This window comes from Manacus vitellinus, unplaced genomic scaffold (assembly GCF_001715985.3).
Source record: "Manacus vitellinus isolate BGI_N305 unplaced genomic scaffold, ASM171598v3 scaffold_44_pilon, whole genome shotgun sequence".
Lineage (NCBI taxonomy): Eukaryota > Metazoa > Chordata > Aves > Passeriformes > Pipridae > Manacus > Manacus vitellinus.
In genome coordinates, this window is record NW_021940565.1 from 802,602 (window position 1) to 820,491 (window position 17,890).

General features: G+C 40.5%; 1 protein-coding gene across 6 annotated transcripts in view; it reads left to right on the plus strand.

Annotated features, from left to right (window-relative positions):
* Positions 1–215: 215 nt before the first annotated feature.
* The window catches only part of RALGPS2 (Ral GEF with PH domain and SH3 binding motif 2), a 90,594-nt gene continuing 72,919 nt past the window's right edge, over positions 216–17,890 (plus strand). For 2 of the 6 annotated variants that reach the window (XR_001921503.2, XM_018079067.2), the window contains exons 1-4: positions 216–333; positions 7,786–7,917; positions 9,442–9,570; positions 17,786–17,836. Coding sequence is in view for 5 of the 6 variants with exons in the window: in XM_018079067.2 (XP_017934556.1) it covers positions 7,861–7,917; positions 9,442–9,570; positions 17,786–17,836 (237 nt within the window). In the remaining variant the exon portion in view is untranslated. Of the gene's footprint in view, positions 334–5,491; positions 5,580–7,785; positions 7,918–9,441; positions 9,571–17,785; positions 17,837–17,890 lie in introns of those variants that run through there. The other 4 variants (XM_018079070.2, XM_018079069.2, XM_018079071.2 and 1 more) reach the window with 4 other exon arrangements.

Genomic DNA, 17,890 nt, shown 5'->3' on the forward strand with positions numbered 1-17,890 from the left:
AAGAAATGCTGTTCAGACAGAGCAAACTTCAGGTAGGCTTGAATTCTGGAGAGGAGACTGAGCAGAGTAAAGCCTTGTTATACTTTTGATGTATCTTCTCTGCTAAAATAATTTGGTTTCCTAATGCTTACTGTTTTGGCACGTGGGAAGTAAAACAAACCGTGTATCATAACTTCAGAGGTTCAGTCTGTTCTGACAGCAGTTGTAAAGTAAGAGCCAGACCCGAAGGAATAAAACTTTCTCCTGTGCATTGTCCTTTCTAAAGAACCACAGAACGGAACAGAAGCTCGTTGTTGGTCTCTGAAGAAAGAAGTGATGGGGACCTGAGAATTTGTAAGTAGTTTGCGAGCACGAACTTCTTCAGCTTTTGTGCAGTTATTTACTTACTGCACTTATGTTTTGTCTTCTAACACTCAAACTGTGCTGGAGAGACCTTTTGTTAGCAGACAGCCAACCTCTTACGACCTCAGGCTAAACTGAAATAGCACGTACACATGTTCACATTTTTGGCTTAGTCCATTTGTTGCCTGCAATGATCCCTCTGTTTGATTCATACCTGCGTTGTGTGAGGGCCTGGATCTGCCACTGCTTGCAGCTGTGCACCAAAAGCTGTTGCCTTGTGCTAGAATATCTCCCAGTGAAGCCTTGGCTCTGTCAGTCCATGGAGGAATAGCTGCTCCTGAGTGTGGAAGTGGGAAAGGTAAGGATCTCCTTCCTGTTTGTGTGGAACTAGTCCGGGAAACTTTCCATTTTGAGCTGAACCTCTTGATTGTTGCTGCAAGTTGATCACAAATTGAGCTAATGGTTTGATTTTTGTAGTAGTGTTTGGTGAAGGAGTAGCTTGTGCCCTGGAGAAGGATACTCTGGTTTGGGTTTTTTTTTTCTTTCTGTCATCTGAGGAAATGGGAGCTACAAGTTGTACCAGTTCTTGAGATTAAAAAGGAGAGCATTGGGTACTGGAACACCATGGAGAAGAGACCTTGATAGCTGGAAACTGAGTAAGATATGAATGAGACAAAACCTTACTGTTACCTCTCTTTCCCCTGCTACCCCCAAGTCAGGGAATGAGGTGCATAAAAGCAGCAGTAAGATCTTGCTGTTCAGAACACGAGCATATACATGATAGTGAAAGTGCTGGGGGTGGATAGTGGCTTCTTAAAGAATAGCAATTTTACTTAGTTGTCCAGGTAAAACCTTTTCTAAGATAAGAGGAGAAAATGTAAATTTAAATGAACACATTTAAATGAAGCTCCTCTCTTTTTTTTTTTTTCAATTTAAAATTTCGGTGTCAAACATAATAAAAAGAATCTTTGTTCTCTTTCTTGCTGTTCTGTGGATTCTAATTTCATCTGTCTTGGAGCTTAACCAGCTGATGCTGCTGTGACTGTTGTGCAACAGATGCTTAGGGAAGGAATGTGTGTGTGGCACAAGTGATCTGTGTGAGCACAGAAGTGCTTTGAGTTTGCAGCAGGACCCATCAGACCAGTGAAAGCAGGAGTCTGTGTTACTGGGGCAGCTGGGCTGCTGCTGCAAGTGCCATGGGACACAATTCCTACCAGGAAGGAGTCCAGGATCAGCTTAGGCAGCTATGGGGTTTTTGCTGTTACTGGTGCTTTCTGGAAACTGTTAAGAATCCGGTCGCTGTCTTCTGATTTGGAGCATAAATTTTCATTTCATTCATAGTCCTGGTTTGCCCTCCTGGTATTTAGTCGTGGCAGGTGTGTCCCCGTGCAGATCTCAGTGTGTTGGCATGAGCAAGCTGAGCTCTCCTGCTTTCCCCTTCTGCAGTGGTGCCTTCAGAGAACCTGCAAGCCCTTCTCTGCACGCATTCCATTGAAAAGTTTTTTAAAAGAACTGCAGAGTAACAGCATCAGTGTCTCCTTGGAAATGTTTTGCAGGTAGTGTTGGCCCATAACTCATGCAAACCTCTCTTGTGGATACCTCCTGCTTACAGCATTGGTGGCATCATTTCCAGCTGAAGCTCACAGCAGAAATTTTACAGGGATCAGCTCCAAGAGTCCTTTAATGATTGACTTTAATTTTTTATTGTTCTGTCCATCAGATAGTTTTATTTGTCCTGTATTGTATTGCTTTCCTGTATTACCAAATGCTTTATTGCTCTAATATTTGTGCTGGTATTGCATATTTAATAACTGTTAGTAATCTCTTCCTTCTCTGATACTAAGCTGCTCTGTTTTTATCATGCCTCTACCCAATGTGTGTCTTATGCTGGGGCCCTTTATCTTTAAATTACCCCTTCACTAGTGGCAATTTACCCAACGCTTTGCCAAGATTCACGTGTCTGCAGATTTTGTAGTGTGTGTGATTCTGGGTCTGGGATTTTATTATTTTCAGTGATAAATTTCCTGCAGGAGAATGGGGTTATACTCAGTTGCTTGGGCTTTGATTTCATCTCTTTTGTGGTAGTTTCAATTTTTATCAGTTTTGCTATCTTATATTACCTCTCAATATTACCATGCTTGCTGAAAATTGAATTAAAGCATGACTTTAGGTGACTTTCATTTTTATTCTTTATCCCTGCCTTTATTCTTACAGTGCAGTAACTGGTTGGGTTTCTGTTTTGGTGGCTTGGGTGTAAAACTGAAGGATACAGTTTGGAAGGTGCAGTTTGATTTTACTTGGCAGAATCTTCTTTCATGGTTGAATGAACATTCTTTGTCCTGTGGCCTATTCCTTGGTGATTTTTCTGCTTCATTGTGAGGCTTTATTGGTTTGTTGGTTTTATTTTGTTTTGGTGTGGGGTGTATGGTTTGTGGGTCTTTTAATACGTTTGATTTCTTGTAGTTTTTTTGTTGTGGGTTTCTTGGTTTTGTTTTTCTTGTGTTGTTGTTGGGTTTTAGCAGTTGTCTCAGCTTTTGCCTTTTAGACAGTAAGTTTTCTTTTAGTCTTCAGATGTTTCCACAGGATCAGGAGCTCAGGTTCATTGTCTCTGGAACTGATTTTTCGGGTCCTTATTGTCCTTTGGTCCCCAAAGCCTTTGGTAGTGGCTCTGCATATTTGTCCATCGTGATCCATGCAAGGCACTTCTGTTATCTTAATGGGGATCTGTGATCAAAACAAATGACACTTTGTACTGACATTATGAATAAGAACAACGAGGATATTGGTCATCATGACTCTTGAGCTATTCATAAAACTGCACTGTGGCTGTTTCCTCAAAGCTTTTGCACTGCTCTCACAGGAAGTTTTAAATGTAACTTCAGAGTCGTCTTTTGAAGTGCTGTTTGTACAGTGTATTTTTGGGACAGTGTTTGACCCAAGCTGACTCAAGAACAGCTGCTATGGAAGGCAGGCAGGTGTAGGTGTCCTGTGAGACACCTGTGAGAGTCCAGTACTGCCTGGCCAGGTTCTTTTAGGCATCCCACACATGGAGGGGGTGTAATGTTTGATGTTAAATTCACAGTTCGAGTAGAGTTGGTGTTACAGAGGATTTCTGATTTAGCAATGTGGTACGAAATATACTGAAATTGCAATAGAAATACAAATTCAGTTTAGCAAAATACAGCAACTGCAGTAAAGCAGTTGAAACACAATACCAGTGTGATGCCCATTCCTGGGCTCTGGAGTGTGCTCACTGTCACGATGCTGGGTGTCCCCGGCCACCAGGAAGAATCTGTGGGTTGAAGCCAGCTCAAGCTCTCTGAAACGCCTTTGTTATTTAGTTTTGTGCTCTGGGCAGAGCCGTGTATTCAGTCCCCCGTGCTCCTCTGGATAACTCTGGGACACAGTCACTTTTTTAATGAACTCAGGGAGAAGCCTTTGCACCGCTGGTTGATTCACTCTGGGATGCAGTCAGTTGATGGCTCCACTGACAGAGCTGTTTGTCTAAAACAAAGGGCACCCTCTGGTGCCCTTTGTGCTGAGATAAGTCAGCTGTGCTCACCCACACCCTGTGGCACTGCCCTTGCTCATCCTCACCGAGCTGCCCTTTTGGGGGATCTGTAGGTCAGTCCTTGGAAGGGAATGGTCATCAAATACAGCCCTAGGTGAATTTGCAGAACAACTCAGTGAAGGCAGCAGCCCCTGCTTAGTTGTGCTGGCTTTGGCTGGGAAAAAGTGAATTTTCTCCATAGTATTTAGTGTGGGACTGTGTTTTGGATTTGTGCTGAGGGCAGTGCTGGTACCACAGGGATGTTCTGGTTGCTTGCACAGAGTCAAGGCCTTCTCTGCTCCTCACCCCACCAGCAAGTAGGCTGGGGGTGCACAGCAAAGTGGGCCAAGGGGATGTAGCTGGGACAGCTGACCCCAACAGGGACATTCCAGGCCACAGATATGACAAGGAAGGGGGTGGAAGGGGGGATGTTCGGAGTGATGGTGTTTGTTTTCCCAAGTCACTGTTACACAGGATGGAGCCCAGCTTTCCTGGAGCTGGCTGAACACCTGCCTGCCCGTGGGAAGGGGTGAATGAATTCCCTGCTTTCCTTGAGCACAGAGCTTTTGCTTTCCCTGCTGAACTGTCTCATCTCAACTCATGGGTTTTGTCACCTTTTCTCTGCTGATTCTCTCCCTCACCCCGCCGTGGGGGAGTGAGTGAGTGGCTGTGTGGGGCTGAGTTGCTGGCTGGGGTTAAACCACAACAGTAGTCTAGATATTTTCATTCTTTAGGTGTGAGGAATCTTTTGTATCAGTATTTTTAGTTTGCTTTTCACTGGACACTGGCACGAAGAGGTAGGCAGATACCACATAGCGTGTCCAGGCTTCAGGTTGGCATAAATGCATGTTTAAGTATTTTGTGTATCATATAAAACACTTTCAATTCCATTTCTGGCCTAGAGGCATTTATTAAATTGGAGAGGAGAAACAGGCTGAAGGTTCAAATTACTCAGTGTAATTCAGTTTTGGTAACTGGATATACAAGGTACACAGTGAAAACTCTGTGACTCACTGTCACAGTCATTGCACATACCCAGCTGTGTTACTCTGAACTGCTCTGCTCTTGATCACCTTCTGATACTGCTGTTTCCTTCTTATTTTGGTGTTGAGCAGAAGAGTAGCATAGGAAGCAAATGATTTAATTATTCCAGTGTGAGATATTTTTCAATAATTGTCTTCAGTGACACACTGGCCAAAACCGTTGCTGTGACTTTTCATTGTTATGGGAGTGGTCATGTACTTTTGAAAGCTGCATTAAACATGAAGACACTTCAAATGCTGCAAATCCTGGAACTTTAAAGTTGATGAATGTTAGTTTATGGCAGTTCAGTACTAATTCAGCTGCTTACTGTATCTCCACAAAGCAGGGGAAAAGTATAAATGTATTCAGAGGTACACTTATAATGGGCAGGAAATTGCATGGACAGCTTTGTTAGGATACAGCCTGAGGGCACATGTTTTATTTTGTAATCTCAGTTTCCTTTGCATGCACTTTTGTTTTTTCTTCCCTAGGTGATTTTCTACTTATTAAAAAAATTCCAGTGTTTCTTTGCCTTGTAGAAGTCTCTCCTTTGCATGGTGGGCAATTTCAACCCTCCTTGACTAAGGGACAGAGTTCTCTCAATTCCCATCACAGGAACCAGGTATAAAAGGAAAACCTGGATCAGCACTGCTGTACCCTCCAGGTAGATCCTCTAAGGTGGAAACCTGTTAGGAAATAAGTTACTGTGAGAGCCTGTGGGTTATTGTGAGGCTGATTATTTAGGAAACTGGGCTTTAGCACTTGCTTAGAGAGGAGTTAGTCTCCTCTTGTTTGTCTGAGGCTGCTCTGCCGACTCCAGAGGCTTCTGTGATATGCATAATTTTTTCTAAACAGTACCATCCAAATACCTCCACAAAAAACCCACCCCAGACTTCAGGTTTTGCTTTTCCTTGGGCAGAAACACTTCCCCAATTCTCTCCCTCTTGGTGCCTCCCATTAATATGGGGAAGGGGAACAACTGAAGCCTATGTGAGCCAAGGGCCAAATGTATAACATTTAGTGTAAGATTGGCTTTGTATGATACAGTTATGGGGGAATTGTCCCAAGTGTCATTTTTCCTCAAAAAAAGGTTAAAAATATCACAAATATCTGAAGGGTAATTTTTTTAGCAGAAGAGATTACTTTGGGATGAGTGTGCAGTTCTGAACGTGTGGGGGAGCCTGAAACTGGATTTGAAGATGTGATACCTCTGTCCTCTGCTGTCACTACATAAATGAAAGTTGTGACACATCAGTTAGTTTTATTTCCATGCTTTTCTGTTCAGCAAATGAAAAGGCTGTAGGGAAGAGGCACTGGGGAGCTGGGCATTTGGCAATATTCCTCACAAGATAATCTGAAGGGTAATTGAGATGGGGAAGGGCAGCACAGCAGTGACAGTCACAAGCCAAAGATGAAGTGTATTTTTCCCTTTGCATGTTCTGTTAGTATAACACCAGCTAAGGTTTAAATGCAGTTAAGTGCATTTTTAGTGGAGTAATCACTCTTAAAGCAAATGGGCTGGGAGTATAATGTAAAAGTGGAATGCAACATCCTCTGTCCTGTGAATGAAACAGTCCCATCAGTTTTTCCAAAACAAGAAAGGGGTAGAATGTGGATGGCTGCTCTGAATTGCAGAAGTACAGCTCAGATGGGACTGTTAATACTCTAAAATTCAGTGGAATACTCAATTCAGTGGAAGCTGAAGCGTTTGATTGAAATTTGCCACATGGCTCCCGTTTGCTGCCCTCCTTTCTGTATTGCATTCCTGCAGTGGCACTTTACAATTACTGCTTTTTGGAGGATATTTTATTATTTAAATATTGCAGTTTCTTGCCTTCCAGGCTTTGTCTGTCTGACAGTCCTGGTTTAGGTCACTTGGAGATACAACTTTTCAGGTTATTTTGTTTCATTCCTTAGAGGCCTCGAGTATGAGCTGCTGCAATACTATTTTGTCATGTGGAATTACCCAGCCCCCCGTCACTTCTCCATTTATTTGCAGACCATTTAATACTAGAGTTAAACTACAAACCTAAAGTGAATTTCATAAATAAGACCAACTTTGGAGACAGTCACACCTGTTGCAGACACAGACCTAAGGAAGCTGATTTATAGTAGTTTTCACACTAGAGGGCACCAAGAGCTCATTAAATTTAAGCATAAACCAATTTTTACTCTCTGCAACACTTCAGTTTTGGGTAGTCTTTTTGTTTTTGCAGTGGGTGCCAAAGGTTTCCATTTCTTTGCAACATTTTCTCTGTAGAAATGAAAAGTAATAGTATTCTTGAAAGGATGCACTAAAAGTTAGTGTGTGGGGTTTTCCTTTGTGTGTTTTTCTGTTTGTTTTGGGTGTTTTTACTAAGCAATAATTTGGGTAATTTGTGGAGAAAAGTATAAATTCCACTTGCACTCTTTAATTGCTTTTGATATGGTAATTTTTCACTTAAAGAGGCATATAAGATAGGAAATGATTGGATAGCACCTTATTAAAGTTATCTAATAGAGTTAACATCTGAAACAAACTTTTTAAAGTTGGTAATAAAAGGAAGAGCTGTGAACTGATGTTGCAGACCTAACCTTAATTTAGAGCTGCTGCATACATGTACATATTGATTCCTGGCATGTAGGAAGTAGTAGGGAAAAGAATATGATAAGTTGATAGTACCAGTAAGGGATGGATCTCAATGGAACCTTCAGTCGTTTATGTTGTTTTTAAATAGGCAATTTTAAAATATGTGTTAGAATTTGAAGTCTGGACCTCAAACTGGTGTAGCCATTCTGGGAGCCCTTTCATTTTGTTAAGGATTCTAGGTACTGACTCTTGGTTAAAACACATGAACAGGTGGTTTCTGATGACTTTGTGCTCTTTGTAGGAATGGTTCTTCGGTTGCCTTGGAGATGATGGTGCTGCTGTCGATGTAGGGCTGGAGCCGGATGGTGTGGGCAGCATGGACCTGATGAACGGGCAGCCCAGCAGTGTGAACATTGCAGCCACTGCCTCAGAGGTAAGGGCTGCAAACCTCACCTGTTAGGGAATCAAGGACTCCATTTTCACTTTAAATGCGCTCAAATGTTTTCCTTTTAACAAGTTTCGTCCAACAGAGTCATATTTTATGTGTTGGTTTCACACACCCCCAAGTTTGGATGTGAACAGTGTAAAGTTCTGATCTTTGTATACCAAAAAAGAACATGAGCTAGCATTTATGGCCTTGCCATAGCCAAAATGCCTTTTTTTGTGTTTTCTTCTATCACATCTAGATGTGAAAGCTTTTCTTTTCAAGTTTTAACAAGAATAAATGCTCTTAGTGCAATAAGCTGGGCTGGCAAGGCCCGTGAAAATGTTTTGACAGGTATTTGTGTGTCTGTGTGTACTGAGGGACAGTCTGGCACAGTAGCAGTGGAATAAAGTTGTTCCCTTTGTCTCTTGGACTATATTCTGGCGTAGATATGGGGCCCTCCTGCCCACCAAAGCTTCTGCCCCCTAGAAATGAACAGCTTAGAGTGTGTGTATGATCCCAGCAGTGGAGATTGGCCTCATCTGCTGGTGCCTCTTATTTTGAAGTTAATGTAGTTTTGCATTTGTTAAAGAAAAGAAGGCTTGGGCTGAAGTCAGAACACTGCAAAGTCAATAGTCCTGACTATAGTTGCTTCCTTCACTGGACCTTCCCAAAGGTGTTTGGCTTATTTATATATTTACACACAAATTTTGTTAGCAGACCTGTGTGTTACGCACTTGCAGGTCCACGTGGAAGTGGGAAGCACCACAAACAAGGTGAAAAGAAAACTGGAGTTTTCTGTTATCAAAAGGGTTCAAATAATCTCCAGCATAATTTCACAGATATTGTCAATATCTAAACAAGACAGTTGCCATCAGTCTCCAAGACCACTGTTTGTGTTTATACAAATTTTTGTACTTCTCTTGTTTTATGAATCATTGGTCGTTTTTTGGCACGCACCTGAAAAGTTTTCTTGGAGGAAAAGCTACCTTTTTGCTCAGCAAAATAGTCTTGAATGTTCGTGTGATGTCTGATAAAATTGAATAAAATATATTTTGGCAAAAATTACATGAATTTGCTTTCAGCAAGGAGTACTTTTTTTCTCCTATCTTGACTAACCAGGAAGAGAGAGGACTTGTAACTGGAATGTGTCTGTAAGTACAGTGGTTACTGAAAATGCCTCCCTGGTTTAGAGGTTTTAGTGGTGTTTTCAAAGGCAGGTTTTTCAGAAAGATTGTACTACCAGAATCTAATTAAAAGTGGACATGATAATTAAATGAGTGTTTTCTTTATATGTCCTTATAACAGAAGCTCTTAAAAATGGACAAGAGTTTATTTCAAGGACCCACATCCACAGTCTTGAAAACCTTAGCAGTCTGTGTCAGGAGAAACCATGTCCTGGGCTGACTTTTAATTGATAACTTACCCAACAGAACAATTCTGTGACCTGCGTTGTTTGAACAGAAGTGTTGCTTTTGGGAGTGTAAAAAAAGACAAGACAAAAAGAAGAGGAGAGGACCAAAATATCCTCAGTGTTTTTGTTTGTTTCTGCAGAAGAGTAGCAGCTCTGAGTCCTTGAGTGACAAAGGTTCAGCTGAGCTGAAGAAGAGCTTTGATGCCGTGGTGTTTGATGTTCTGAAGGTCACACCAGAGGAATATGCGGTGAGCAGTTGCAGTCATTTTTATTGCTTTATGTCTGAATCTTCCTGGCAGCTTTTCCTCTGCTTCTCCAGTTCTGGATAGTTTTTGCTTGACTTCTGTCATCCATGGGTTTTAAAAACATTTTCTTCATTGTCTGTATTCTGTTTAATGGTAAGTAATCTTTTGGGGCTCTGCTGTCCAGGTATTTTTCACCCTTTTACACGTAGCATAGACCAAAGATTCTTAAATCTATGTGATGCAGCTTAATTCTGACATGCAGGGTTTAAGTTGCAAGACTATACTTGATCTGTGCTGGTTTTTTTTTGTGGAGGTGTTTTAATTTTTAACTCTGTTAATTCTTACTGGAGTGCTTTCTTTTTTTTTTTTTTTTTTTTTTTTTTTTTGAGTGTACAGAAAAAGGAGATGTTTAACCAAAACACTGGGTGATTTTTTTTATTTTTACCCTACTTGTAGGAATTAGGACAACAAATGGTCCTTCTAAATATTCAAGTATGCTACTAGAAAGATTGCTAACAACCTATTGCTCTTAGTGTATTTATAATTCAAGTGATGAGATCCACGAGGATTTGTCCTGGAGAAATTATCAATATGTGGTATTACGTGTCACAAGATATTCCCATTAAGTTTGTTCTGGGTTGTAATCATTAATAACTATTTCTATTAATTATTAATGGCTAAATTGATTCTAATGAGCACACTGAAAATTTAAAGCCAGCTGGATTAGGAAGGGGTAGGTACTTACTTACACATGAAATTCTTCTTGGAGAGTGAATGGGATTTATTCCTGACTGAGGCTCAAGTCATGTGCTTTGGGCCTCTTCTTTGCACTGTTGTCAGGAACAGCTGGGCAATGCATCACCTGCTTTCCCTGGGAAGGGTTTTTGGGGCTGGCTATCCTCTTAGGTTTATCTTGTGATTTCTCTACATAAAGGAAATCTAAGTACTTAGGGGATTTGGGGCTGGGGGCATGGATTCAAGTGGAATTATGCACTGGGGCCAGAATGAGTTCACTGAATGAAGCAGTGGCTGCTGTGGAGCAGCAGAACAGAGCAGTAAGTCTCTGTGGAGTTGCTGTCACTCACTTGGACAGCCAAATATACCAAGGTGCTTTGTCTTGTATCACATTTCATAATCCTTCTGCTCTACTGTCTAATCCTTCATCTCTCACATGCAGAAACCTTTCACACTGGATGTTTTAAATGTTACCTACTTAGTAAATCTCAGCTAGATAAAAATCTGTGTTCAAATCCAGTGTTTTTACTATTTTCATATTTTGTCTCAAACTGGGTAGAGTTGCACTCACAAAAATCTTTTAATTAAGAATTTCATATTAAAATGTTGAAGCTATGCTTGTGTTTTGGGTTTATACTACCAGGTATAATTTTGCTGTTTTCTCAGTTCCCCAAAGGAAACATCTTTACTCTTTCCTTTCAAAGTATCTAGTTCTTCATAACAGGTTTCATTTACTGTAAATGAATATGAAACATCTTACAGACAGAATTCTGAGCAATTGAGCAAAACCATCAGTGTTCAGCCCTTTGGCAAGGAAATAATTATTTTCATTTCTTTTTCAGTGTTTCATTACACAGCTGCACCTCTTTGTTAATGTTTGTTTCCCCAGGCAGGTTTATCTGCTTTTCCAGTAGCACTTGCTTGCTTTGAGTGCTGCCTTTTTCTGATCATTCTTGCTGAAGGTTGTAGAAGTAAGTAAATTTGCCAAAAATTTAGGTACCTTGGAGGCAAAATACCTTTGACCCTTACACTTGTGTTTATTTTATTGGCCATTTCCTCATTCTTCCTGGGTTTAGTCCTGCCATAACAGAGAAGTGTAAAATCTGGATTTCAGTGTTAAATGTGAGGTCTACCAGAGTGATGTTAAGTATGGCCAAGCTCTTGAGGACACCAGCATGGATTGCACATGGATATGCTACCAGTTGCTTTTTCAAAGTATGGGGAAGCTTTTAGTTTAGTGATAGCTCTTGTAAAATGGATGCAGTGCAGACTACAGACATCTGTCACTAGGGAAGGCTGAGTGAATCCTGTTTAAAAAAATATAATTCATTTTAAAGTGGTACACTGATTAAATGATTTAGGGGCTGGCCAAGTACCTCGTTCCTTGAGAGGAAAGATAATGTGATAAAGCCAGTAAAACAGCAATAAAAGCAGGTTGCTGCCTAAGAGCTAGTTAGACAGCTGTCTGATTAATGGCCAGGGAACCTTGGCTGGAATGGAAAAGAATTCCAGTGCATAGGCAGCATAAAGGTGAGAGTTGAAGTGACCAAGTCAATGTGAGCATTGTGAAGTCTCATCCTGTACCTTTATGATAATGTTGCTTTTTGATCAGGTCATTGTGTACACATGGGACAAACAGCCTGGAAGAAGAAGAGCAACAGTCTGAAGGATAATTGTTTGAGATATACTGGAAATAAGACCCATGCTGGTGGTTTCAGTACCAATGAGACACACAGATGTCTTTTCAGTTCCCACTGACTTAGAGACATCATTGTTATTTCATTTCAAAACTCCATCTGGTTAGTCAGTTAGTGGGTAAGAGGCAAGTTGGACAACAAAAGCTATCACTTGTAATCCTGTATTTTCAAGAAGCTGCTTACCAAGCCAAAGAGAAACCTGAGTGCAGATATTTTTGGTGATTTTCTTTCCATATTCTCCCCTTTGGCAATCATCTTACACTACCCTGAATGTTAGTTATCCTGGTGTGCCTTTCCATGTAATGGTCCTTTATCTAACAGTAACTTCGTAGCAAAACTCTGCCAGCCCTTCAAGGGCTCCAGTTTGAACAGTAGTGGAAATTCTTCTTGTAATTTAGGTGTAATAGTCAGTTATATGGTTGTTACCAACTGAGTGGTTTAAATTCTTTGTGAGGTTGAAGGCTGCTTTAGAAAGGGCCCAGTTACAGCTGAAATGGGTGAGATCTTCAGGCATAGCTGCTGCTGATCTAAAATGTATAGTTTGCTTTATCACCTTGCAGCTTCCATCCTCCCCTTTCAGGGGATATATTGAATACTTGCATAGATTTTGGGGAAATTCAATGAATACATGAACTAGGCCACGTTTGTTTTTTGCCAAGGATTCTGCAGACATCTTTGTAGCTGAAATGGAGACCATCTCTGATGTAAATACCTGCTTTTAGGCTGGTCACTGCTCAATTCTTTCTTAGTGGGCTGGAAGCCACAAGCAGGTTGGTGCCAGGATTGCCCAGCGGTGTCTGGCCCGTTGTGTGTGTGCAGGGTCACAGTGAATGCTCCCCATTTTCAGCCAAGGGAGAACTGTGGTTTTGAGCATACAGGGCACAATTTGTGGGGTGGGATCTGTTAGTGGTGCAGTGGCAGTGGAAAGAGGAGGCTGAAGGAAAAAAGGAAAATACTCGGGGACATGAGCTCCAAATTAAGGTGCTGGGGAACCTCAGGTTGAAGAAATATTTATTTTTTGCTTTACAGTAAATTCGTATTTCTTAGACAGCTACTGTTTAATTATCTGACTGTTTATTACTTTTTGACTCACTTTTTCATTTTATACTTCAGCTTAGCCACGCTGGTGTAAATATTTGAGGTAGAATTAAGGGAAATGCAGCTGTATAAATCCATTGCTTTTTTTCTTTCCACCGAGTTATCTAAGAAGGATTCTTTATTCTTCACCCTGGTCCCTGGAAGTGCTGTGGAGTAAGATCACGCTGAGATGTATGTGTATTTCTTTCTTTTTGATTCCAGTTAAGCTTTGTCAAATGGTTGTTGGAAGAAGATTCTGCTTATTTTGGAAACAATACACAAATGGAGTTTATTTAAAAACCCTTCGGTCGAAACAAGGAGTTTTTCTCAGAGATGTTCTTATGACAGTTAAATATCAGGTTACATATATCCTGTTAGCTTTACTTTACAGAAGAACATTAGAATAAACATGTTCCCAATGAGAGCAAGAAGAAGCAACTTAATTATGGCATGTGGAGGAGCTATTAATGATAAAAGTTTTGGAGTGGACATTGTGAGAAAACAAGGAGAGTTTCAGCACAGGAACTCGAATCCCCTGGTGTTCCTTCTGGACAGCAGAATTATTCTCCTACTGATGCTGTGCTTTAACAGAGGCTTAGCTATTTTTTTTCAGTGAGGAAAAGTGTCCTGGCAGCTCAGAGAGGCAGTGCTAAGCCAAGTTGGAAGGCTTAAATGTAATTCCTTCTAAAAATTCAGATTAAGGAACAATTTATGAAGTGCTGCTTGAACCAACATGGCTTCAAGGAAAATCAGGTGATGGCAGTATTCTTCAATAACCAAAATGCAGACATGGGATTTTTTTTTTTCTTTTCCCATCCCAAACACAAACTTAGTTTTTCGTGTGACACTGAGGGTCTCTGTCCAGGAGCTGTGTGGGAAGTGCACTGTCCTTAGGGTAGGGACATGGCAGGAAAACCAGTAGTGAGAAAGAAGGTCTAGGGACTAGAAAGATGGGATCATAGCCCAGATCCAATGGGAATTTTCACAGAGCAGTGTGGAGAGGAGCTTAACACAGTGGTCCTAAATGGAAATAGGAGTTCTTTAGTTACAGGGTTTTATGGAAGGAGCATAATCCAGGTGTACTCATAGAAAAGAGAAAAAAAAATCAGGAAATACTTTAAAATTTCATTTTGTTGAGCTTCTCCATATTTCTGAAAGAAGCAGGACACAGAAAAGTAGCTCTTAGTCCTCTGGATGTAAAATTTCTGACCTGACACATCTCCCCAAGAGAGGGGTAAAACCTCTTTATACGAAGCTGTGTGGCAATAATTTTAGTAGTTTGAAGTAGTTAATTGTTAACGAGTCCAACTTCTCAATGCCCAGGAGAGATAAAATATGTTTAAACTTGGCTGTTGGAGACTGTCCCCAGGAAAGGTCTTCTGCACATGCAAAACTCCTGGGCAGGGGTGGGGAAATATCTGCCAGCTACTGTTCTGGTGTGTTAATTGGAAAATGATCATTCACTGGTTTTACAAGATGGTTTTTCCCTTGTAGAGCTCTTCAAGTGGTTGAGAATTGGGAAATATATTAGTTATATATTAAAAACATACCTCTTCCAATCATATTCCAGAGCTGTTATCTAGGATCTAGGGCAAACACAGACACAAAAATTCCATTTGGCTCACTCTTTGCCTTGGCAGTGAAGGAATACTGTAATATATAAATGAACTTGATAGATATATCACTTCTGGAAGGACAGAAAATATCAAGTTTCCTTATCTTTGCGTAATCAGAATGCTTATTTAAAAGATAAGTAAGGACAAATTTGAAGCTTTTTATTGCACATGTAATAATTTTTATTTTTTTAAATCTAGGCAGCTGACAATCCAAAACCAAGAGAAGTTATGGTTGGCCAGCTTCATGTAACAAGTTGGTGTGAACACTTATAATTTTTGGGTTGAATATTAACGCATTAAACCACATTTGGGAGAGGGAAGCTCTCCAGGAATTTGTATTGGCTGGGTTAAGGAGCTGGAGTGAGAAAAGTTAGTGCATTGTATCTCTTTCACTGCAGGAACCAAACCAGTGGCTTTGTTTGCTGGGCCTTAAATACCCCTGAGTTGGTGGAGGCAGAAGTTTTTTGTTGCTGTTAAAGCTGAGCAATGGCACGTGACATAAAAGCCCTAAATTATTTTTGAAGTTTTGTCGTTTCAAGTGCTGTTAATTAGACTGCCAGCCTTTCAGTTTGCTTTGTTTTTTACTTAGCAGTGAGAGAGCACCTTTTTAAAAGGGTAAAAATTCGGTTGTTAGGCTTACAAATGGGAGCAAGTTAATGTTTCAAACTGCCTGTTTTGTCAAAGGTATTTTTAAACTCTGAGTTACGATGTCACACACATAAAGTCAAATGGCTTTTTATCCATCACCTTCAATATTCAGCTCTCAGTGGCTCGATTCTTTTGAATTATGAGCAATTTATTAAGCACTTGGAACTCCTAATGGAAATTTCAAGCTCTTTAAGAAAGGGACCTCAATAAGGGATGTTTCTTGAACAAGTGCTGATGTGATACAGTGTTACTGAAGATTTTAGCAAAAGCAGAAACACGTCAACCAAACTAGCAAAAAAAAAAAAATCACCCTAATATCAACGTGATACTAAAAGAAAGAAGTTCCTCTGTTAAAACTTACTGAGCATTTCGAGTTCTCAGGCTTTTTTTAATATTTTAATGTACTTAATAACAATTTCAAATATTTTTAGTAATGACTGTTAATCTTGACCCTTGACATCTGTTTTTTCAATGTCGAGGTGCCCTTTTTAATATCCCCCTCTAAAACGTGTGCCTTTATTTTTGATAAAGAAATTTTACTGTGAAGTTCTAATAAAACATTCTATTTCATAGATATTTGGTATTGAGCCTGTCCTAAAGTAATAATTGGTTTAGGAGTTGCTACTGAAGCAAGCAGTCAAATTTAACTGAGGCAGTTCAGGCTGATGAAGAGGACAGATTCTGGAGGACTGGGAAGAAAGACATTTATTTTTAAGCATTCTCTGCTCTGTGAACAGTGAATCAGTGTCCTGGCTCGTTTCTATTGTACTGTTATTGTAATCTTGTTTTAGTAAGGAGGATTTGCAGTGGAATATTAATAACCATTGAAATGCCTGTGTCTTTTGAAAGGATCTTTTAATACACCCTGGATTTGAATTTTAGTGAAGTGCCCATTCTTCTCATTCCACCTTCCCAACCCCAACCGATTTTCCTATTGATTTCCTCTGTTGCAAAGCACAGGGATCCATCCCATCAGCCACATATTCACTGAGAGGAATACATTTCTGAGAAAGCTGGATATTCTTAAGCAGGCAGGTGGGAGGCAGGACACTGAGTTTTGTGGCTGCTGTTTCAGGTGTGGCTGCTTCTCTGTGGAAATCAAAAGGAAGAGTCAACTCTTCCCAGAATGTGGCTTTCCAGCCACTCTTCCCCCAGCCTGTAGTGCTGCCTGTTTGGAAAAAAGAGCAACCAGCTAAAGCAGAGCCCAGGAAAGAAAGTGTGGTAAAAACAAAACACACAAAGGGCTCATTGCTTCTGTGATGTACTGCAGAATAGCAGGTGATTGTGTGCAGTGTGTTGGCTACAGAAAATGGTTCTGTATAATTTTTTTTAATGCTTATTGTCAGAATTCCTATCCAAAAAGAGATTTAGAGGTCAAGGAGATGTGCTACCACGTGCAGATTGGGTCATTAGAGCAGAGTCTCATTAGAGCAGGTGCATCTCTTTGCACTTGCTGGCTTTCAACTGCAGCATCCCAGTTAAAATTGTCCTGCAGGGTTGACTTTCTCTGAGGAGCTGTTCTGCCATCCACAGTGTCATTCAGTGGCAGTGGCAATTTGTGAGAGCCACAAACCTGTCAGTGTGTACCTTGGAGTGTATAAATGGGGAGCTGCTGTTTTCAAGGAAATGGGAATAAAGCTGTGCAGCTGACAGCTGAGGGAACAGAACAAGGTCCCTGGATTCATCATTAAAAGGATATTTGTGATATCTAACTTTGGTGGTGCTGGTATTTCTGGGCTGCCTGTGTACTCTTGAAAAGAAATGGTCTTTTCTGACAGCCTGTGGAGTCAGAAGGAAATCCTAAAGTGTACAGGATTAAATAAGCTTAAAATAAGGCTCTGTGAATATGTTTCAAAATGCAAAACCCAGTCTTTGACTTGACACTTCTCAAAGCTAAGCAGACATCCCAGAATGAAAATGTGCTCACTGGCCCTGAGCTGCTGCAAGAGAGATGGCTGTGTTTCATTTGAACTGTTGCTGAGCAACTGAACAATGACTTTGCTTAGTTAATCAAATGTGGTTCAAGTATTGATTGACAAATGTTAGGGGTGTTCTGGCAGAATCACGTGGCACCCAGACTGGCATCCAGAGTTTGAAGAGAAACTACCCCTGAGCAGCTGAAGTCAGTTCCTTGTCTTCTGGGGTAGCCTCTTCCATACTGTTTCTAGTTCAAGCTCTGACTTGCATGTGCAACTGCAGGGTTATGCTCCTGAGGATAATTTCTCATCATTTGTTTATTGTTTATGCAAAGTTGGGAGCACTTCATTCCCTGGTTTTGCAGGATGGCCCTGAGGTAGGAGCCGAAACCTCTGAAATTAGCAACCAAAGGAAAGCCAAATAAGAAAAGAAAACAGAACAAATGCAGTTCTTAATCAGCACAGCACCCTAATGGAATGCAAGGTTCATTTTGATCTTAACTTATGATTTTTAAAATTTTTGTTCCAGGGTCAAATAACACTAATGGATGTGCCTGTATTTAAAGCAATTCAACCAGAGGTAAGTATTTCATTGGCCTTGTTTTAAAACATAAATGAAGAAGTTATGCCAGAA